The sequence below is a fragment of the Leucopleurus acutus genome (genome assembly GCF_964270905.1).
Source record: "Leucopleurus acutus genome assembly, chromosome: 14".
Classification (NCBI taxonomy): Eukaryota; Metazoa; Chordata; class Mammalia; order Artiodactyla; family Delphinidae; genus Leucopleurus; species Leucopleurus acutus.
Genome location: NC_139156.1, coordinates 80453077 through 80475777, shown reverse-complemented (window position 1 = coordinate 80475777; position 22701 = coordinate 80453077). Strand labels below are relative to the sequence as shown.

Here is a 22701-nt window from a genome sequence, read left to right as displayed (position 1 = left end):
AAACTTCCCTCTACGTATTATACGTTAACTTTATTCCACAGGTGTTGCTATTGTATTTTATTATTCAGCTCAAAAAATTTTCTCATTACCATTATGACTCTTTGGCTGTGGGTTACATGGACTTGTTTTTATAGTTCTTTATTGATTTCTAGCTTAACAGCACTGTGCTCAAAAAACACGTGCTGAATGATTTCAATCTTTAAAATTCGTTGAGAGTTGCTTTACAGCTAAGTATGCAGTTGATTTTGGTAATATGTCATGTTTGCGTTCCAAAAAAACATGTTCTGATTTTGGTTGTGTTTTTCTGTGTATATTCATTAGGTCAAGTTTGTACATCATGTTATTCAAATTTTCTATACCCTTACTGATTTTCCTTTTGTTTGTCTTAACAATGACTGGGAAAGGCCTGTTAAAATCACCCACTATGGCCATATATTTTTTCTTTATAATTTCATCGATTCCCTTTATATATTATATATATATATATTTATTATCAAGTGCATAAAAATTTTTAACTTTAAATATATTGTTTTCAACTCATAAGTCATTCAAGACTCCTTCCATCCTTTTTGTATCTCATTAGTCATACTTAAAAGATACTATCTTTATATAAACTGCCCTTGATAGACACAGTATAAAATAATTGGTGGCCCCGGTAAAGCTAAAGCAATCCACTTATTAGACTCCATTAACTATTACAGAAATCCTTCCCATATTGTAGAACACATGTTTGGTGGTACTTAGGCTTCACACAGCCAACCTGAAAATCTGCGTATGTTTATTTGTAAAGGATTAAATACCAGCACTGAGTGCAGAGCTGTAAACTGCTTGTGAGTTTTATAAGCACTTAGAATTCAACAGGACTAGATGATGGCGCAGATGGGATCTTTAAGAGACCTGGACGACTGACCTGTATCTACAAACGTGCTTTCAAATAAAGATTCTGCTGACATATTCACTAAAATATTAAAAAGAGCATCTTTCAAAATATCTGGAGCAGCGCTTTTCATTCCTTTTGAAAAACACCTCGGCGTTTAGGGAGTAAAAAAAGCCACAGGTAAGATTAAAACAATAATACAGGTATTAATTTTACCCACTCTCCTGACCAATTTGTATCACCTCCGGCAACTTTCAGATCCAAGTCCAACGATCTTAGCTGTAAGCTCTAATCAGCTCACATTTTAATCCCACGAACTATCAGATCTCAGCCGACTGGAACTTGGCTCTCATATTCTTTCACTAGATGTCTCCCCATACCAACTAAAAGGACCTTGTCCATCTACAGAGGAAAGCCGCAAGGGTTCAAGCAAGGGAAAGGTGATAATGTTGGTAAATGTAACTGGATCAAATGTGAATCAGGAAACTGGGAGCTTGGTGCCCTGGATTCTCAGCTCAGTCACTTATTTGCCATGTGTCCTGGGGTGTCACCCGCCTCTTTCTGGGATCGCTTCTTTCTTTTTTTTCCTTTAATTTAAAAAGCGAGGAGTTAAGCCTTCACGGCCCTTTAACGCTTCGTCCCGCTCTCATCTCAGGTGCCAACTTCCACACAAAGCCGCCGTTTCCGGCAGGGCTCGCACGTTAAGCTTTCCGAACGGCGCTTGGCGAGATATATGCAGAAATTTAGATTCATGAAAGAAGCACAGTTCGTTAAAATCACGAAAAACTGCAGGGAGAGAGGCACCGAGACGTTAACGAAGCCAAGACCGCTCTGAGGAGTGCCCGGATCCCACCCACTTCCCACCCCCACAGCCCCAGGACCCGCCTCCCTCGCCCGAGCAGGCCCGGAAGTCACTGTGACAGGTAAGAGAACGGAACAGGAAGTCCCGCCCTCCTGGAACAGCGAACGGTAGCCCGTAAGGTTCATTCCAAGGCCAGAGCGTTCGCCGCGTGAATTGTTTCCTTGAGGGGGCGGGGTTCTACGACGCTTGAGCTCCAGAGGGCGAGGCGGCAGTGCGCCGCCAGTCTTCGGCACCGCGTCCTTCTTTCTCCGTTGTTGGGCTGCGTGCCTCTCCTCCAGTCGGCGCCGAAGGGAGCCTGGTTCTGGGCGGGCGGAGAGGTGGGCTTGCTGGCGGGGCTGGCGGGGCTGGCGGGGCGGGCCGGGGAGGGTATGGACCCCGGAGGTCGCCGACTTTCTGCGAGCCTCGGGCTCCTCTTCTGCAAGACGCAGCAGCACTCCGTGTCCTGCCTGGTGATTTTGCCCTCGTGCATTTATTTGTATAGCACTTCGGTTCGAATAGCAACCTCGTAAAATGGGCACCGCTCCCCTGTTTTACCGAAGGGGAAACAGGCTCGAGAGAATAAGTGAAGTGTCTTAAGTGGCAGACCGTGTGAGAGCCGTAATTCTAACTACGGCTTTCTTTTTTCTTTTTTTTTTTTTTTTTTTGCGGTACGCGGGCCTCTCACAGCTGTGGCCTCTCGGGCTTCTCACAGCTGTGGCCTCTCCCGTTGCGGAGCACAGGCTCCGGACGCGCAGGCTCAGCGGCCATGGCTCACGGACCCAGCCGCTCCGCGGCATGTGGGATCTTCCCGGACGGGGGAACGAACCTGCGTCCCCCGCATCGGCAGGCGGGCTCTCAACCACTGCGCCCCCAGGGAAGCCCCTAACTCCGGCTTTCTGAGACCAAGCTGCCACTCCAGCAATGGAGCAAATTACCTGGTGTAAGGGATAAGCGTCAAAAGCGAGTGCTCTTACGATACCGTTAATATAATAGAACTGATTGGTTTCAGTCACATCATTAAAAAGCGGAGGCATAACTTTAAAAAAAGAGGGGTTTGGAGGGAACAACAGTATTTTTTCTTTGGCTTACCTTCTCTCGAATTACAAGTTCCTTGCTAATATCACGTGTTTTGGTTGGCAGCTTGAGCCCACTAGGAATGGCAGCCCCATCTATGAAAGAAAGGCAGGCTTGCTGGGGAGCCCGGGATGAGTACTGGAAGTGTTTAGATGAGAACACAGAGGACGCTTCTCGGTGCAAGAAGTTAAGAAGCTCGTTTGAATCAAGCTGTCCCCAACAGTGGGTAAGTCGCACTGGGACGTGTTTCTGTTTGCTGTCAAAATACATAGAGCTTACGATGAGTGGTGGGCTATGAAATGAGGCACCGTTTGAGGCATGTCAAATGAGCGGTTTCCGTGAGCAGCAGAGAAAACCTTGTCTCGTAATCCAGGCTTGTTTTATGTACGTAGCAGGCACACCTTTGGAAAACGTCACCTGACACTTTAAGGATGACTGAAAAGCAAAACACATGCACACTAACCAAAAAATTCCAGCCTTCTAAATTGGTAGATTTCTCCTGGATCTTCTGAGGGGATAGTATTTACTCTTGGGCAAGAGTTGGCAAATTCATTGGCCTAGAGCTGCTATCAGAAATAAAGCATTCCCAGTTGCCCGCCCCAAATCATATGGTCATATACCCAAAATGCAAATACAAAGGAGTTTAGAAAGTGGAAGAAACGAAATGATCGTATGGCGGATTCTGCTACCAGCTGCTCCAAGTGCCTCGCCGACACGGGCTCTTGCTCTGTATTGCCAGTCCTTAGAATGGGAGGGGTTGGAAGAGGGAACTAACATCACTGGGCTCAGTAAGTGCCCCGGTGTGAGTGCCTGATGCTCCTTCATCAGTACCCTTTGAGATGGGTGGTGTTGCCGTCAATTTCCAGAGGAGGCGACTGAAGCCCAGAGCATTGAAATAACTTGCTTTTTCACTATTGGGGCTGGAGAATGGGATGCTCGGAATTGAGATTACGGCAGGGCTGTGTTTGTTGGTAAGGACGAGGCCTAGGCTTTGATCCTGGCAGTAAGGTAGGTTGGAGGACAAGATCATTGAAGAAGGAGGCCAAGGACCTGAGAGGCCAGGGTCTGGCAGGATCAACCACATGGATACTGAACCACCCAAGAGTTATGACATGAACATTGTTAGAGAAACTGACAGTAACCTACAAAGTTATAGATTACGCCAACAAAGAAGGGAGCAGTAGAGCAAAGCAATCAGAATAACTGCTGCCGCATCCGACAGTGACAGCTGTGCTCCCAGGGAAAACCGTTTTCATCTGCAGACTATTCTTAGTCTGTAACTGAGCTCCCTTTCCCAGCCTGCGCCCTCAGCCCTTTGCTCCCTTTTCACCTGTGCTCTCTACTCAGGAGTCATACCCAGTGGCCATAGAATAAAAGCAAATGATATTTACAGAGATTTGTGTGAGAAGGTGGGGAAGGAGACAGAGGGAGAAGTGATGGGAGTATTCTGTGAGTGCATTCTGTGTGAGAAATTGTGTTTTCATTAGCTTTAATTTTCATTCAGTCTTGTGAGGTACTCTTGTATCTCTTTTATGTAATAGAAACTAAGGCTCAGAAAGGGGAAATGATTTGTTCAAGATCGGCTAACCAGCAAAGTAGTAGAGAGGGGATTTGAAAGTAGGTCTCTCTGATTGCAAAGTTTGGATTCTTTTACTTAGCTGAAGCCACAGCCAGAGAATAAAGGTAAAAATAAAACCACCAAATAGAGATTCACAATGAATACTTCTATGATAAAACACTCGAAATAAAAATTTCTTACATAATAAATATTCCATAAAACTGTGCTGTCACAAAACCAAATTACTCTTCTCTGCCCCTTTGCTTATGCCTTTTATAGCGCTCATCAGTCGGCCTTGCATAATGGCCCGATTTAAAGCCTCCTATTGGTTCGTAACTTAGGAAGAAGCAGGGATCACATCTGTCATTGTAACATCATCCAACGCAGTCTTCCACAAATAGAGCAACCAGACAGCCAAGATACTTGATCCTAACATCAATTTCAGATACTGTCTTTTCCCTGTGAACCTTTGAAATGTCTCAGAAATTCCAGTATTTTGGCATTCATGCTACTATCCTGCATCTCATCTAATGGCTTAGAGGACACTAGCATTATACATACACAGTGCTTCTCAAGAATTGCTTGTTGGTTTATTAGCCTTTTGGACATTAGCCTCTTCGAGGTGCCACATGTCGAGGGTCCTCAGCTGTTAATTGAATGGAAAAGACTATGGAGCAGAGCTTTTCAAGCAGAGAGTACGGTGTATGCAAAGGCATGGAAGCAAGATGCATGCGAAATCAGCACATTCAGGAAATGGGGTATCTCTGGACGGGTAGCATTTCAGGGACTGGTGGTAAACCCAGAAGATAGACAGGTGGGCAGAGATTAAGCCATGAATGACCTGATTTGTCTTACTGAGGAGTTTGGATGTTGACCTTGAAGGCAATAGGGATACCTTGAAAGACCTTTAAACAAGCAGTGCCGTGATCAAATTGGAATTTCAAAAAGATTATTCTGGGCAGTGGTGGGATGGATGGATGAAGGAGGGTAGAGAAACCAGTTAAAGAGCTATTAAAACAATCCAAGTAAGGAATGATGTGGGCCTGTACTGTCGCGATCAAGAGGGGGAAAGAGATCGGAGCATTTGGGTGGATGGTGACGCGGTCACTGAAATAGGTGACGGGGGGAGAAACATGTTTGGAGAGGAGCTGAGTTCTGGACAAGTTGGGACTGAAGTATAAGTAGGACCACTAAATGGCATTGTCATTTAGGCAGTTGGAGATGTGACAAGAGATGCAAAGATCTATTGATTTGCCACAAAAACGTTAAGAGCATTCCCCACTTCTTCATCTGGTGCCCTTTCCATATAGCACCCGTCCCAGCTCAGTCAGCCGAAGGACACCAGGGGTGTGGAGTCTGACAGTGAGATTTATTAACGTGCTCTAACCAGGGAGCCCCACGCACTGGAGCTGCTGTGGGCGTTTCACCAGCCAAGGGAAAGGAGCTGTCAGAGGGTTTGGGGAAGGGTGGAGCTTAGGTGAAACTGAAATGAAGTGGTGCTCTGATGGGCTCAGAGCAAAGCAGGGCTGTGTATAAGCAGGTCGTCAACTCTGGACTGAGAAGTGGACCCAGGGTCTTATTTTCCACAAAGATAAATGCTTCCATGTCGTCATGCTCAGAAATCCTTACGTGAAGTCCTGCACCTGAGTTGGAAATCAAGACTGCTTCTTTTTGTCAAAGTACCTATCAGATCCCCCCCAGGCAAAAGTAGGGTGTTTCATTCTTACCGAAAGAACTTCAAAGAGCAAATTTCTGATAGTTTGATTTTAGAGAACAGAGTTTCTTGGCGAATAAGAAAGCAGTAGGGACTTCCCCTGGTGGCGCAGTGGTTAAGAATCCACCTGCCAGTGCAGGGGACACAGGTTCCAGCCCTGGTCCGGGAAGATCCCACATGCCGCGGACCAACTAAGCCCGTGTGCCACAACTACTGAGCCTGCACTCTAGAGTCCACAAGCCACAACTACTGAGCCTGCGTGCCGCAGCTCCTAAAGCCCGCACGCCTAGAGCCTGTGCTCCACAACAAGAGAAGTCACCGCAATGAGAAGCCAGTGCACCGCAACGAAGAGTAGCCCCTGCTCGCTGCAGCTAGAGAAAGCCCGCGCGCAGCAACGAAGACCCAACACAGCCCCCCCCCCCCAAAAAAAAGCATTAGTCACTCAAAGGGGTCTCTTAGGACAGTGTCTGGCTGCGGTGTGTCCTACAGAGGAACGTTAACTTTGTAGCTGGCTTTATCTGAGTCTCTTATCCCAGCTTGAGACAGGGCAGGCACAGTTTTACATTCTTAACTCAGGCTCTACTGAAATATTTAAGAATTAAATCCTAAGAAAAGCTTTTCTGTTCTGACAGTGAAAACGTGTGTGGTATCATGCCTTTGTCTTGTCTGCAAAGCAGCTCAGGTGCAGATGCTGTGGGGATTTGCTGGTTGGCCTTGATTTTCTACTTCTGTGGTTTTACTGTTTCAGGATATGGGGCCTTAAGATACTCCAAATTCCCTATGGCAAGAGGAGGATGTAAATAGAAATAATAAAATGAAATATTTAGTGTGTTAAAGTTTTACCATCAGTTTACTTATTCATAGTTCATGAATATAATTTTTAACTATGTGTCTATCTCCTTAAATGTATGTTCCAGATAAGATAAACTTAATACAAATATGATGGCTGGTGAATTAAAAAACTTGTTGAACTTACAGTTGACAGGAAAAACTTGTACAATGTCTTTAAATCATGAAGTCTTTTTTCTTCGTAACATCTTTATTGGAGTATAATTGCTTTACAATGGTGTGTTAGTTTCTGCTTTACAACAAAATGAATCAGTTATATATATATACATGTTCCCATATCTCTTCCCTCTTGTGTCTCCCTCCCTCCCACCCTCCCTATCCCACCCCTCCAGGCGATCACGAAGCACAGAGCTTATCTCCCTGTGCTATGCGGCTGCTTCCCACTAGCTCTCTGCCTTACTTTTGGTAGCCTATATATGTCCTTGCCTCTCTCTCGCTTTGTCACAGCTTACCCTTCCCCCTCCCCATATCCTCAAGTCCATTCTCTAGTAGGTCTATGTCTTTATTCCTGTCTTACCCCTAGGTTCTTCATGACATTTTTTTCCCTTAAATTCCATATATATGTGATAGCATACGGTATTTGTCTCTCTCTTTCTGACTTACTTCACTCTGTATGACAGACTCTAGGTCTATCCACCTCATTACAGATAGCTCAATTTCATTACTTTTTATGGCTGAGTAATATTCCATTGTATATATGTGCCACATCTTCTTTATCCATTCATCCAATGATGGACACTTAGGTTGCTTCCATGTCCTGGCTATTGTAAATAGAGCTGCAGTGAACATTGTGGTACATGACTCTTTTTGAATTTTGGTTCTCTCAGGGTATATGCCCAGTAGTGGGATTGCTGGGTCATATGGTAGTTCTATTTGTAGTTTTTTAAGGAACCTCCATACTGTTCTCCACAGTGGCTGTATCAATTTACATTCCCACCAACAGTGCAAGAGGGTTCCCTTTTCTCCACACCCTCTCCAGCATTTATTGTTTCTAGATTTTTTGATGAAGGCCATTCTGATTCGTGTAAGATAATATCTCATTGTAGTTTTGATTTTCATTTCTCTAATGATTAGTGATGTTGAGCATTCTTTCATGTGTTTCTTAGCAGTCTGTATATCTTCTTTGGAGAAATGTCTATTTAGGTCTTCTGCCCAGTTTTGGATTGGGTTGTTTGTTTTTTCGTTATTGAGCTGCATGAGCTGCTTGTAAATTTTGGAAATTAATCCTTTGTCAGTTGCTTCATTTGCAAATATTTTCTCCTATTCTGAGGGTTGTCTTTTGGTCTTGTTTATGGTTTCCTTTGCTGTGCAAAAGCTTTGAAGTTTCATTAGGTCCCAATTGTTTATTTTTGTTTTTATTTCCATTTCTCTAGGAGGTGGGTCAAAAAGGATCTTGCTGTGATTTATGTCATAGAGTGTCCTGCCTATGTTTTCCTCTAAGAGTTTGATAGTTTCTGGCCTTACATTTAGGCCTTTAATCCATTTTGAGCTTATTTTTGTGTATGGTGTTCGGGAGTGATCTAATGTCATACTTTAACATGTACCTGTCCAGTTTTCCCAACACCACTTATTGAAGAGGCTGTCCTTTCTCCAGTGTACATTCCTGCCTCCTTTATCAAAGATAAGGTGACCATATGTGCGTGGGTTTATCTCTGGGCTTTCTATCCTGTTCCATTGATCTATCTTTCTGTTTTAGTGCCAGTACCATACTGTCTTGATTACTGTAGCTTTGTAGTATAGTCTGAAGTCAGGGAGCCTGATTCCTCCAGCTCCTTTTGTCGTTCTCAAGGTTACTTTGGCTATTCGGGTCTTTTGTGTTTCCATACAAATTGCAACATTTTTTGTTCTAGTTCTGTGAAAGATGCCAGTGGTAGTTTGATAGGGATTGCATTGAGTCTATAGATTGCTTTGGGTAGTAGAGTCATTTTCACAATGTTGATTCTTCCAATCCAAGAACATGGTATATCTCTCCATCTATTTGTATCATCTTTAATTTCTTTCATCAGTGTCTTATAATTTCCTGCATACAGGTCTTTTGTCTCCTTAGGTAGGCTTATTCCTAGATATTTTATTCTTTTTGTTGCAATGGTAAATGGGAGTGTTTTCTTGATTTCACTTTCAGATTTTTCATCATTAGTATATAGGAATGCCAGAGATTTCTGTGCCTTGATTTTGTATCCTGCTACTTTAGCAAATTCATTGCTTAGCTCTAGTAGTTTTCTGGTAGCATCTTTAGGATTCTCTATGTATAGTATCATGTCATCTGCAAACAGTGACAGCTTTATTTCTTCTCTTCCGATTTGGATTCCTTTTATTTCCTTTTCTTCTCTGATTGCTGTGGCTAAAACTTCCAAAACTATGTTGAATAAGAGTGGTGAGAGTGGGCAACCTTGTCTTGTTCCTGATCTTAGTGAAAGTGCTTTCAGTTTTTCACCATTGAGGAGGATGTTGGCTGTGGGCTTGTCATATATGGCCTTTATTATGTTGAGGAAAGTTCCCTCTGTGCCTACTTTCTGCAGGGGTTTTATCATAAATGAGTGTTGAATTTTGTCGAAAGCTTTCTCTGCGTCTATTGAGATGATCATATGGTTTTTCTCCTTCAATTTGTTAATATGGTGTATCACGTTGATTGATTTGCATATATTGAAGAATCCCTGCACTCCTGGAATAAACCCCACTTGATCATGGTGTATGATCCTTTTAATGTGCTGTTGGATTCTGTTTGCTAGTATTTTGTTGAGGGTTTTTGCATCTATGTTCATCAGTGACATTGGCCTGTAGTTTTCTTTCTTTGTGACATCCTTCTCTGGTTTTGGTGTCAGGGTGATGGTGGCCTCGTAGAATGAGTTTGGGAGTGTTCCTCCCTCTGCTATATTTTGCAAGAGTTTGAGAAGGATAGGTGTTAGCTCTTCTCTAAATGTTTGATAGAATTCGCCTGTGAAGCCACCTTGTCCTGGGCTTTTGTTTGTTGGAAGATTTGTAATCACAGTTTCAATTTCAGTGCTTGTGATTGGTCTGTTCATATTTTCTGTTTCTTCCTGTTTCAGTCTTGGCAGGTTGTGCATTTCTAAGAATTTGTCCATTTCTTCCAGATTGTCCATTTTATTGGCATAGAGTTGCTTGTAGTAATCTCTCATGATGTTTTGTATTTCTGCAGTGTCAGTTGTTACTTCTCCTTTTTCGTTTCTAATTCTATTGATTTGAGTCTTCTCCCTTTTTTTCTTGATGAGTCTGGCTAGTGGGTTATCTATTTAGTTTATCTTCTCAAAGAACCAGCTTTTAGTTTTATTGATCTTTGCTATTGTTGCCTTCATTTCTTTTTCATTTATTTGTGATCTGATTTTTATGATTTCTTTCCTTCTGCTAAATTTGGTTTTTTTTGGTTCTTTCTCTAATTGCTTGAGGTGCAAGGTTAGGTTGTTTATTCGAGATGCTTCCTGTTTCTTAAGGTAGGATTGTATTCCTATAAACTTCCCTCTTAGAACTGCTTTTGCTGCATCCCATAGATTTTGGGTTGTCGTGTCTCCATTGTCATTTGTTTGTAGGTATTTTTAAATTTCCTCTTTGATTTCTTCAGTGATCACTTCGTTATTAATAAGTAGTGTATTGTTTAGCCTCCATGTGTTTGTATTTTTTACAGATCTTTTCCTGTAATTGATATCTAGTCTCATAGCGTTGTGGTCGGAAAAGATACGTGATATAATTTCGAATTTGTTAAATTTACCAAGACTTGATTTGTGACTCAAGATATGATCTATCCTGGAGAATGTTCCATGAGCACTATAGAAAAATGTGTATTCTGTTGGTTTTGGGTGTAATGTCCTATAAATATCAATTAAGTCCACCTTGTTTAATGTATCATTTAAAGCTTGTGTTTCCTTATTTATTTTCATTTTGGATGATCTGTCCATTGGTGAAAGTGGGGTGTTAAAGTCCCCTACTATGAATGTGTTACTGTCGATTTCCCCTTTTATGGCTGTTAGTATTTGCCTTATGTATTGAGGTGCTCCTACGTTGGGTGCATAAATACTTACAATTTTTACATCTTCTTCTTGGATTGATCCCTTGATCATTATGTACTGTCCTTCTTTGTCTCTTCTAATAGTCTTTATTTTAAAGTCTATTTTGTCTGTTATGAGAATTGCTACTCCAGCTTTCTTTTGGTTTCCATTCGCATGAAATATCTTTTTCCATCCCCTTACTTTCCGTCTGTATGTGTCTCTAGGTCTGAAGTGGGTCTCTTGTAGGCAGCAAATATATGGGTCTTGTTTTTGTATCCATTCAGCCAATCTGTGTCTTTTGGTGGGAGCGTTTAGTCCATTTACATTTAAGGTAATTATCAATATGTATGTTCCTATTCCCATTTCCTTAACTGTTTTGGGTTCGTTATTGTAGGTCTTTTCCTTCTCTTGTGTTTCTTGCCTAGAGAAGTTCCTTTAGCAGTTGTTGTAGAGCTGGTTTGGTAGTGCTGAACTCTCTCAGCTTTTGCTTGTCTGTAAAGGTTTCAATTTCTCCATGAAATCTGAGTGAGATCCTTGCTGGGTCGAGTATTCTTGCTTGCAGGTTTTCCTCCTTCATCACTTTAAATATGTTCTGCCAGTTCCTTCTGGCTTGCAGAGTTTCTGCCGAAAGATCCACTGTTAACCTATGGCCAATCCCTTGTATGTTATTTTTTGTTTTTCCCTTGCTGCTTTTAATATGTTTTCTTTGTATTTAATTTTTGACAGTTTAATTAATATGTGTCTTGGTGTATTTCTCCTTGTATTTATCCTGTATGGGACTCTCTGTGCTTCCTGGACCTGATTAACTATTTCCTTTCCCATATTAGGGAAGTTTTCAACTATAATCTCTTGAAATATTTTCTCAGTCCCTGTCTTTTTCTCTTCTTCTTCTGGAACCCCTATAATTCGAATGTTGGTGCGTTTAATGTTGTCCCAGAGGTCTCTGAGACTGTCCTCAGTTCTTTTCATTCTTTTTTGTTTACTCTGCTCTGCAGTAGTTATTTCCACTATTTTATCTTCCAGGTCACTTATCCGTTCTTCTGCCTCCGTTCTTCTGCTATTGATCCCATCCAGAGTATTTTTCATTTCGTTTATTGTGTTGTTGATCGTTGCTTGTTTCCTCTTTAGTTCTTCTAGGTCCTTGTTAACTGTTTCTTGCATTTTGTCTCTTCTATTTCCAAGAATTTGGATCATCTTTACTATCATTATTCTTATTTCTTTTTCAGGTAGACTGCCTATTTCCTCTTCATTTGTTAGGTTTGGTGGGTGTTTATCTTGCTTCTTCATCTGCTGTTTTTCTGTCTTCTCATTTTGCTTATCTTACTGTGTTTGGGGTCTCCTTTTTGCAGGCTGCAGGTTCGTAGTTCCCGTTGTTTTTTTTGTCTGCCCCCAGTGGCTAAGGTTGGTTCAGTGGGTTGTGTAGGCTTCTTGGTGGAGGGGACTAGTGCCTGTGTTCTGGTGGATGAGGCTGGATCTTGTCTTTCTGGTGGGCAGGTCCACGTCTGGTGGTGTGTTTTGGAGTGTCTGTGGACTTATGATTTTAGGCAACCTCTCTGCTAATGGGTGGGGTTGTGTTCCTGTCTTGCTAGTTTGGCATAGGATGTTCAGCACTGTAGCTTGCTTGTTGTTGGGTGAATCTGGGTGCTGGTGTTGAGATGGAGATCTCTGGGAGATTTTCACCGTTTGATACTATGTGGAGCTGGGAGGTCTCTTGTGGACCAGTGTCCTGAAGTTGGCTCTCCCACCTCACAGGCACAGCACTGACTCCTGGCTGCAGCACCAAGAGCCTTTCATCCACATGGCTCAGAATAAAAGGGAGAAAAAGTAGAAAGAAAGAATTAGTAGAAGAAAGAAAGAAAGAAAGAAAGAAAGGAGGGAGCAACGGAGGGAGGGAGGAAGGAAGGAAGGAGGGAAGGAAGGAAAAGAAGAAGGAATGAAGATAAAGTAAAATAAAATAAAGTAAGATAAAATACAATAAAGTTATTAAAGTAAAAAAATAATTAAGAGAAAAAAACATTTTAAAAAAAAGGATGTATAGAGCCCTAGGACAAATGGTGGAAGGAAAGGTATACAGACAATCTCTCACACAGAAGCATACATGTACACACTCACAAAAAGAGGAAAAGGGGAAAAAATCATAAATCTTGCTCTCAAAGTCCACCTCCTCAATTTGTGATGATTCATTGTCTTTTGGGAGGTCTGAGGTCTTCTCCCAGCGTTCAGTAGGTGTTCTGTAGGAGTTGTTCCACGTGTAGATGCATTTCTGGTGTATTACTTGTGGAAAAATTGCATTCCATGCTGGGCCTGGAAGTTCCAAAGCTCAGCTCTGTGAGTAAATTGCAACCAAGATTTATAAACTGCAAAAAAGGTAGTGGTTCACATGTACGTCTTTCGATAGACGGTATTTTATTACAGGATAAATCTCCGGCCCGCCGTCCACACGAGTGTCGCGGCTTTGGCCGCCGGGGCCCCTCCAGAACCGGCAGCCTCAGTGAGGCCGCCCTCCCCTTGGCCTCCGGGGAGTTCCGTGACGGCGGAGGGAAGAGACCCCGAGCTGCGGGAGTTCTAAATCATGAAGTCTTATGACCTGAGAGCCCTATGGACTGTGCACTTGCATAGTACATTTCACATGTGTAAGCACATATACTTCTTCAGAAGGTGCACAGGGCACTCAAATTCTCAACAGGGTCAGTAACCCAGAAAGGGTTAGGACTCCCTGGTCTATACTCTCTTTACAGACTCTTATACATAAGATGCACTTATTCAAATGGTTCTAAAATATAAATTACTTAGGCCACTTACATGATTTATATTGAATAATTAGTTACATTTAAATCTGTGCTTTTGTTTAAGCTGCATAGCTTGCCCTTATCTCAGACCCTTTTTTCTCAACAGATAAAATATTTTGATAAAAGAAGAGACTACTTAAAATTCAAAGAAAAATTTGAAGCAGGAGAGTTCCAGCCTCCGAAAACAGCCGCAAAGTCCTAGGCTGTTCCTGAACATTTCAGAAAGGTTGAAATAATTTTTTCTGGACATTCAAAAATGCTCTATGTGACAACAGTAGTTTGAATGATGGCAAACACCAATGCTTGTTCCATATATACAACTCTTAGTTTAAATGGTCAAGTAACAAGATTCCATTTTTCAAAAGACAGACTTGAAATAAAATGGTATGAAATATGCTTAATTGAGTAAAAACATATTTTAAGAAAAAAACAAAATTAAAGCTTATGAAAACATGTACCTTTTTTGTTGTTGGAGGATGGGTAGTAGGCAAATACTATTATTGATAGAGATATGGATAACCACTGAAAAAAATAAGATTTGCCATTGTCCTGGGAGTTAGCATTTTAATACAGACAGAAAAAAATGAGGAATGGAAGAAGGTTCAACTTAAAATATACGGGTAAAATAATAAAAGCTATCTACAAAAAACCCTACAGCTAATATAGTTAATGATAAGACAATGAATGCTTTTTCCCTCAAATCAGTAACAAGGGAAGGATATCCTCACTTCTCCTATTCAACATGGTACTGGATTCCTAGCTACCTCAAAAGAAAAAAAGCACACAAATGGGAAGGAACAAATAAAACTGGCTCTATTCATGGACAATATGATTATCTCTGTAGAAAATGCCAAAGAATTGACAAAAAGAGCACCTAGAATTAACAAGTGAATCTTAGAAAGGTGGCAGGAAACAAGGTTAATGTACAAAAGAAAATCATATTTGTGTATACCAGCAATGAACAGCTGGAATCTAAAATAAAATTTAAAATGTGCCATTTACAATAGCATTAAAGAAACTAAAAAGAAAAGGAATACTTAGATATAAATCTAACAGTATGTGCAGGACCTATATCCTGAGAACTACAAAACACTTGAAATCAGAGATCAGCTTAATTGGGGAGAGGTACAGTGTTCATGGATTAGAAGACTCAGTGTTGTTAATTTACTGTTAAGTTCTCCCCAGTTTGTTCTATGGGTTCAAAACAACCCTAATCAAAATCTCAAGATTTTTGGTAGATTCTACCAAGCTGATTCTAAAATTTGTATGGAAAGTCAAAGGACCTAAGATAGCCAAAACAATTCTGAAAAGAACAAAATTGGAAGATTCATATTATATGATTTTAACGCTTATTGTAAAGCTACAGTGATTAAGATAGTATGGTATTGGCAGAAGGATAGACACATAGTTTAGTAGAACAGATCAGAGCCCAGAAATATACCCACACAGTTAGAGTCAACTGAGTTTGGACAGGGTGAAAAGGCGATTCCGTAAAGGATAATCTTTTCAGCAAATGGTGCTGGAAAAATTGGATGTCCATGCACAACAAAAAGAACCTTGACATAAACTGCACCTTGTTAAAAAAAAAACTCGAAATGGAGCATAGACTTAAATGTAAAATATAAAACTATATAACTTCCAGAAGAAAATATGGAGAAATTCTGCATGATTTGGGGTTTGGAAGTGAATTTTTACAACGTCTTAACTTTTAAAAAAATTTGTTTATTTTATTTTTGGCTGCATTGGATCTCCTTTGTGGTGTGTGGGCTTCTCATTGCAGTGGCTTCTCTTGTTGCAGAGCACGGGCTGTAGGCACACGGACTTCAGCAGTTGTGGCTCGCGGGCTCTAGAGCACAGGCTCAGTAGTTGTGGCGCATGGGCTTAGTTGCCCCGCGGCATCTGTGATCTTCCTGGACTAGGGATCGAACCCGTGTCCCCTGCATTGGCAGGTGGATTCTTAACCACTGCGCCACCAGGGAAGCCCTGGAAGTGAATTTTTAGATGATGACCTCAAAAGCACAATCCATAAGAGGAAAAAAAAAAAGCTAAGTTGGACTTTATCAGTATTAAAAATTTCTGCTCTGTGAAAGATACAATTAAGAGAATGAAAAGATAAAACTGGGAGAAAATATTGCAAATCACGTATCTCATTAAAGAACTTGTATCCAGAATAACAAACCCTTATTTTAAAAATAGCCCAAGTTAAAAAAATAGGCAAATTACGTGAATATTTTCGCAACTCTATTCATCGTGTTAGAAATAATATTATATTATGAAAAGATGCTCCATATTATTTGTAGAGTAAATTAAAACCGTGATGACCTATCACTACACACCTGTTAGAGTGCCTTAAATTAAAAAAAGTTGATAGTACCAAGTACTGATGAAGAGGCATAGCAACAGAAACCTGGCATTCACTGCTGGTGGGGAAAGGGGTTGACTCTGAAAGGGTTACACAAAGGGATTTTTAGCTGGAAGCTGTTTTCTGCGGCACTGTGGTGGTGCATCCGTGTATGCACTTGTCAAAACCCACAGGACTGTACACGGTAGAGAGTGACCTTGTGTGCACATTAAAATCAAATCAACCAGGGGGACTTCCCTTCCCTGGTGGTCCAGTGGTTAAGACTCTGCACTCCCAATGCAGGGGGCCCGGGTTCGATCCCTGGTCGGGGAACTAAGATCCCACGTACTGCAGCAAAGCCCGCATGCCACAACTACTGAGCCCACGCGCTCTAGAGCCTTTGGGCCGCAACTAGAGAAGCCCGTGCGTCTGCAGGAACGAAGAGCCCACACAGCCTAAAGAAAAAAAGAAAATATTAGTCCCATCCATCTCAAAATAAGTAAATAAATAAAAATGAAATCAACCAGGATTTTGGAGGAATTCTAGTTTGGAACGAAGAATGATAAATGAATCTAAGTATTATAAATATATGACAAACTCACTGAAAGGGATGGATAAGAAAGGGGCTGACCCACAATAACTTTGAAAAATGGGAGTTCTGACTGGATTCTGTAAGACTGAAGACAAAAAGAACTACGCACATTGCTAAATTTCACAGGGATGTGGTGCAGCAATTCTGAAACTGCAGTCATGAGAACCAGGTTTGTGTTAGAAAAAGCAGTTAAAAATAAGAGGTGCATGTTAGAATGAACCCTGTGGTGTTGGATTGGTGTCAGAGACAGCGGGAAGAATTCCTGTTTATGTGAACGTATCTGGACGTAGTCCTTGTACACACATGGGCTGGTGGACACCCAGGTCCCCTGGCTCTGTCCACTGAGAGGGGCTGCAGCGGCGAGTCCAGGAGCAACGAGCACACCAGCACCCAGACCCCGAGTTCTAATAGTATTCTAGTGTTCACCAATAAACGGGACCAGTGATCCTTGGTGAGATGCCTGACTCTAGAACTGGCGCAGAGAGAGTAAAGATGAGCCTGGAGCGCTGTGTATAGAAGAATGTAAGAAAGTACTTAAAAAAAAAAGGGCATGCCAAAGGACACAAGAGCCAGCCATCCGCCCTGCCATAAACAGATGACTGACGAAAGGACAAGACTTCCTTACAGAGGAATTCCAAGTAATAAAGGAGCAGCATCCTGGATGCCAAGGTCAGTGCTCCTGGAACAGAAAAAGCGTTATTAGTGGGAGATGGGAAATCTGGATATAGATCAGGATTGTGGTCTGCTTAGCGAACAGCACCATTATCAACGTTAACTTCTTAGTTTTGATAAATGTCCATGGTTATGTAGGATCCTATTAGAGGCATCTGGGTGAAGGGCATATGGAAACGATGCACTATCTTTGCAGCTCTCCTGCAAAACAAAAATTATTTTAATAAAGCTACAGACACGCCTCCCAGGAGGAGGCACCGCCCCGCCGCGCGGAATTCTTGGTCTGGGTCTTGCTGGAGCTTGGTGGCCGCTCTGTCACTAGTCTGAGTCGGGAGTCCCTATATGGAACCCCAGAAATACGACTCAACAGTATGATTCAAAGCAGCGGAACGAGCAAGACCACGTCTGCGAGTCTTCACTGCAGCATCGTTTTCACTGGAAAAGTGGAAACAATCCAGAATGTTCCGCGGCAAGCCCCCAAATGGTAATCTTACAACTTGAGAACTCTCCCTGGAAAAGTAAGAGCCCAGAAACTGCTGAGCCTCCCAGTCTGAATTTCCTTTCCCAGATTCATTGAGTAGGTCCTTGGGGATTACATGAGAAAATGCACGTAAAGTGCTTAGCAGAGTGCCTGGAATGCAGAAACAATGAACGACAGTGAACTTGGCATCCGCGTTGACTAGCTTGGCCCTTGCTGCAACCTGCATTCTCACTGACAAATTCCAGCAGGTTATGTCTGGAATTTGTGATGAGTGACTTCAGAAGGGCCAAGGCTTTCGGTGCCGAACCGAGGATGTTCACATCCTTTTGTCTGGAAATCAGACAAATTATTACAAATCAGACAAATTATTACAAATCTGTCTGATTTTATTACAATAAATAATATTTTTATTTATAATAATATATAATAATATATATTATATATAATATATATTATATATATTATATATAAAAATATATAAAAAATAAATTAAAAAATATATAAAATATATATATTTATTACAATAAATAATAAATATTTTTATTTATAATATATAATAATAAATAATAAATAAATTAAATAAATAAAATAATAAATAAAATAATAAAAAATAAAAATATATTACAATAATAAATATTTTTATTTATATTATATATATATTATATATATTATTATATAAATATATATTATATATTATATATAATATATATAATATATATTTATTATATATATTAAAATATATAATAATAAATTATTATTACAAATCAGACAAATTATTACACTGGTCTGATTTTTGAAGCCAACTGATGTGTGAGACTGTGAGAAAGTCACCTTATCACTTTGTTCCTATTTCCGTCTCTGTCCCAGGTGATGGGGGTGGATTACTGTACCTGAAGTATAGAGAAGTAGGAGGAGAAATGTTGTTCTGGGGCTTCCAAATGATATAATTCTATTCAACCCCACCACTGAATAGTCTACCCTGGATTTATGTGGCATCCACTTTTACTGTCCCCTCTCCATCCTTCACCAGACTTTTAATTTTTTTCCTCATGAGAATGTATTATTCCTACAGTAACAACAAAGAGCTAATGTTAAATGACCAGCAACAAATTGACTCTATTTTAATTCTGACTTGAGCCTCCAAAGTGGAATGAAGAATGTGAGTGCAAAATTTGCTTTATGATATAATGGGTGGAAAACCCCACCTAATTCTAATTATTCTCTACATTTCTTCCTCTACATGTTTGTATAGTCTTGGCTATTTTATTTAAATGCAAGTTCTTTGTATTCATTTTCTTTTTTTTTTTAAAATTAAAGTATAGTTCATTTACAATATTGTTAGTTGCGGGTGTACAGCATAGTGATTCAGTGTTTTTACAGATTATATTCCATTATAGGTTATTTCAAGATACTGGGTATAGTTCACTGTGCTATACAGTATATCCTTGTTGCTTATCTATTTTATATATAGTAGCTTGTATCTGTTCATCTCATACCCCTAACTTGGCCCTCCCCCCTTCCTTCTCCCCTTTGGTAACCACTAGGTTTTGTTTTTTTTTTTTCCGGTACGCGGGCCTCTCACTGTTGTGGCCTCTCCCGTTGCGGAGCACAGGCTCCAGACACGCAGGCTCAGCAGCCATGGCCCACGGGCCCAGCCGCTCCGCGGCACGTGGGATCCCCCTAGACCGGGACACGAACCCGCGTCCCCCGCACCGGCAGGCGGAGTCTCAACCACTGCGCCACCAGGGAAGCCCTCTGTATCTGTGAGTCTGTTTCGGTTTTGCATATAGATCCATTTGTATTATTTTTTAGATTCTACATATAAGTGATATTGTAGAGTAAAAATATAAATTAAAAAATAAAGCTACAGAAGAAAAAAGTACATAACAGGTAACGAACTCTGAAACTTAATTATTATTAGAAAAGGACCCAGACATGATTGAAGTGCATTGCTGGATGGTGACAGTTACCATTAAATAATAAAGTAATCCTAATATCAAACAAAAAACCCTCAGAAGAAGAGAAACAGCACATCAACCCTCGTGGGTTCCATTCTCACTACTGGTAACGATGTGCAAGGGTGTCACCTCCTTTGGGTCCACGTTGACAACTGTCAGAAGGTAGACTATTTATTTCTAATCACTATTTGAACCCTGAGCGAAGATGGCATATGAAAATTTCCTAAAAACTTCACATGAACGATTATGGCCTAGTTTATGGCTTTAAAAATAAGTTATGAACTTACAGGGAAGCTGGTTTGGCACCTTGCCAAGCATGTTTCCTCCCTGCGCAGAAGTAGATACAAATCAGCAGAAAGAGGCCAATGGCTCCTCCTCATGCTGAAGCTTTGCTCCCCCCCCCACCCCGCCCCGCGCTCGCGCTTGACAGGGGTGTGGTATTCACAGATAATCAGAGCTGCCCTAATTCTGCCTTCCTCCTACCATGATCCACATTTCTGACAATACTAGTTTCTAGGAAAGAAATGATCTTTTTAAAATATTGTTTCATTTCCACAGCTGCTTAAAATATTTTATTAAAGAAGCAAAACAACTTAGCTTTAAAAAAGGTTTATTAAAGGGGACAACATACAGCAATATAGTTAAGGCACACGACAAAGTTTTGGCATTAAACTGCAAATAAAAAGAAATGCAAATTATCCCAACAGATTTCAGAATCTATCTCATCAGTCCAAATAGTTCTAAAACAATGTTTCAACAGCACCGATAGATAACTGGATAACTTGATAACTCGTCAGACAAGGCACAAGCTTCAGGACCCGGGGTCCCCCTGCTTCAGCAGCTGCTGCCTGGTGTATTCCCAGATGAGCAGAGCTCCACTCACGTGGACGTTGAGGGAGCGGATGATGCCCTGTTGAGGAATTTCCACACACACGTCCAGTTGCTGGATCAGATTTGCTGGAATTCCTTCCCGTTCATTTCTGATTCAGAAAAATGGGAGAAGAAAGGTTAGTTTTCTTATAATAAACAATTTTTTTCTCAGATATCCTGGATGTTACTGGAAGAGACAGGTTAACACAATGACACAAGTCTATGGTACCAGGAAAATAAAGAAGAGTGTAACAAGGTTTATGGGTCAATTCTGTGTTCACCTGACCATCCCAAACGGGTGAAATAAAACAAAAACTTCGGGGGGCTTTCCATAAACCTTGCAAGTCAAAAGCCAGGTACAGGTGTATGATCAAGAGTCCAGGTAAAACTGTAAACCTTCTGAAACGTTTTCTAGACAGACTCTCAAGACAGTGTTCTTACCCCAGCAAGAGTAGAGACTTCTCAGGGAAGCAGTACTGGGTTAGGTCTAAACTTTTCACAGTCTGTTCCACACCCACGATGGTGTAACCTTCTGCTTTTTTCTGTTGCAGATAATCGATCAGCTGAGGTGGTTTTACCTTAATATTCATTTACAAAGAGCAGAATATTAAATCATTCATTTACAGCCCTCCTGGGGGTAAAATCCGTTAAAGAAAAACACTTTCATGAAACTGAAATTTGTTAGAAGGAAAAGGACAGAATTATATACTATAAAAAAGAACGCTCCCAACATCTCATAAATTTATCAAACGAGAGTGACTTATAACAGGACACATTTTACTGAAAAGAATTCTACATTATTGATTTCTAAAAATACAACAGTGTGAAAGATAATAAGAACAGGAGAACAGAGTGGGCTGTAGTTTACTTTTCAGTATTATTTTTAAGCTATCAAAGGCTGGACTACTGCGAAAGGGCTGATAACGTGAAGACAGAGTACTACAAAAGAGTCTAGCAAATGAAAATTTTAATAATACATCACTTTGCGCCCACCTCCACTAAAGGAAGCCACTGTTCTGCTGAAACGCTGAGGTGCTGAAACTGCTTGTCTCTGATGCACTGAAGGCTGCCAACCACGAGCGCCGAGGCCCCGAACACCTCACAGGTCCGGCACAGCCCTGCACAGGACAAGCCGGGGTTACTGCCGCCAGTCTCAGGCCAAGTTCACTAGGTCCCAGGCATTCCTCTGAAGCTCCCGGAGAGGGGGAAATGTGGAAGAGAGGCCACAAATGGCACTGGGTCAATTACAAATTTTCGGGATCAGAAGATGTTAAGCAAGCCCAGTGGAAACTCTAATTTTACCTCCTAAGTTGGTTGGTTTGTCAACGAGTGAGGCCACTACAATCAGTCTGCTGAGTGACTTCCCAAGTTTGGCCGCACGATCCTGAAATACCAGCTCCAGGTCTAAGTCGGGAACATTGTTTCTCCATGGGATAATCTTCTTCTGAACATCACTCCACTCTGACTCGTTATCTGCTTCGCCCGAGTTAGAACCTGGGAAAGAAAAAGAAAATATAAATCTCCCTCTCTATTGATTTACATGCATATATACTTTTTTAAGAGCTTAAAATGATAGTTTAGAATGAGATTCATTGACTAAAGAACTTTACTTGGATTCAGATACAATTGTCATTTTCGGTAACAGTTTAAAATGTTCAAATTCGACCCTGCTAACCAAAATACGACAATATTTCATGAAAATCAAAGATGCACATTTCTTCCATTTTGGCATACCCCAAACTGGGAAGCATCTTAGAATCCATAAGGGTACCATGGGTTTGGCAGCATTTTTTTCTTAGAGTTACATAAAATAATGGCGTATCTTACAAACAATGGTGTTATTAGATTGGAATTTTCTGTAGAAATATTGTATGCCGGAAAACAACCAACAGGCTTTATCTTAAATTATCTTCCAAGTACTTGGGGGACCTTTTCTAAAAACGAGGACTGTTCTTTGGAGCAGTTATCTCTTGGCTACCGCGATGAGTACACGGTGTTACTGAGCTGTCTAATGTGCGTTGTGATCTCTAGTTCAGGACTGAGACTCTCCTTCCAGGCTCTCCTTCCCACTCCAGACCTGACTG

The 22701-nt window shown here is 41.1% G+C and overlaps 2 protein-coding genes across 4 annotated transcripts in view; one reads left to right on the top strand and one right to left on the bottom strand.

Moving 5' to 3' along the window:
• Nucleotides 1-1915: 1915 nt before the first annotated feature.
• Nucleotides 1916-21578, top strand: COA6 (cytochrome c oxidase assembly factor 6). Of its 2 annotated transcripts, XR_014326746.1 has the most exons (5): nucleotides 1953-2056; nucleotides 2859-3018; nucleotides 13810-13929; nucleotides 18862-19552; nucleotides 21169-21578. XR_014326746.1 is itself a non-coding variant. In XM_082854847.1 (3 exons), exons 2-3 carry the CDS (start codon nucleotides 2875-2877, stop codon nucleotides 13903-13905), a joined length of 240 nt encoding a protein of 79 aa, XP_082710973.1. In that variant the 5' UTR covers nucleotides 1916-2056; nucleotides 2859-2874; the 3' UTR covers nucleotides 13906-17015. The 2 variants fall into 2 exon arrangements, 1 of the variants encoding a protein (XP_082710973.1); XM_082854847.1 differs by lacking the exons at nucleotides 18862-19552; nucleotides 21169-21578 and having other exon boundaries at nucleotides 1916-2056; nucleotides 13810-17015.
• The window catches only part of TARBP1 (tRNA guanosine 2 -O-methyltransferase TARBP1), a gene marked incomplete at its 5' end in the record, with an annotated part of 62151 nt that continues 59821 nt past the window's right edge, over nucleotides 20372-22701 (bottom strand). For both annotated transcript variants that reach the window (XM_082854845.1, XM_082854846.1), the window contains 4 exons: nucleotides 20372-20727; nucleotides 21059-21195; nucleotides 21611-21735; nucleotides 21920-22111. In XM_082854845.1, coding sequence (XP_082710971.1) covers nucleotides 20559-20727; nucleotides 21059-21195; nucleotides 21611-21735; nucleotides 21920-22111 — 623 coding nt within the window. In that variant the 3' untranslated portion in view covers nucleotides 20372-20558. The remainder of the gene's footprint in view (nucleotides 20728-21058; nucleotides 21196-21610; nucleotides 21736-21919; nucleotides 22112-22701) is intronic.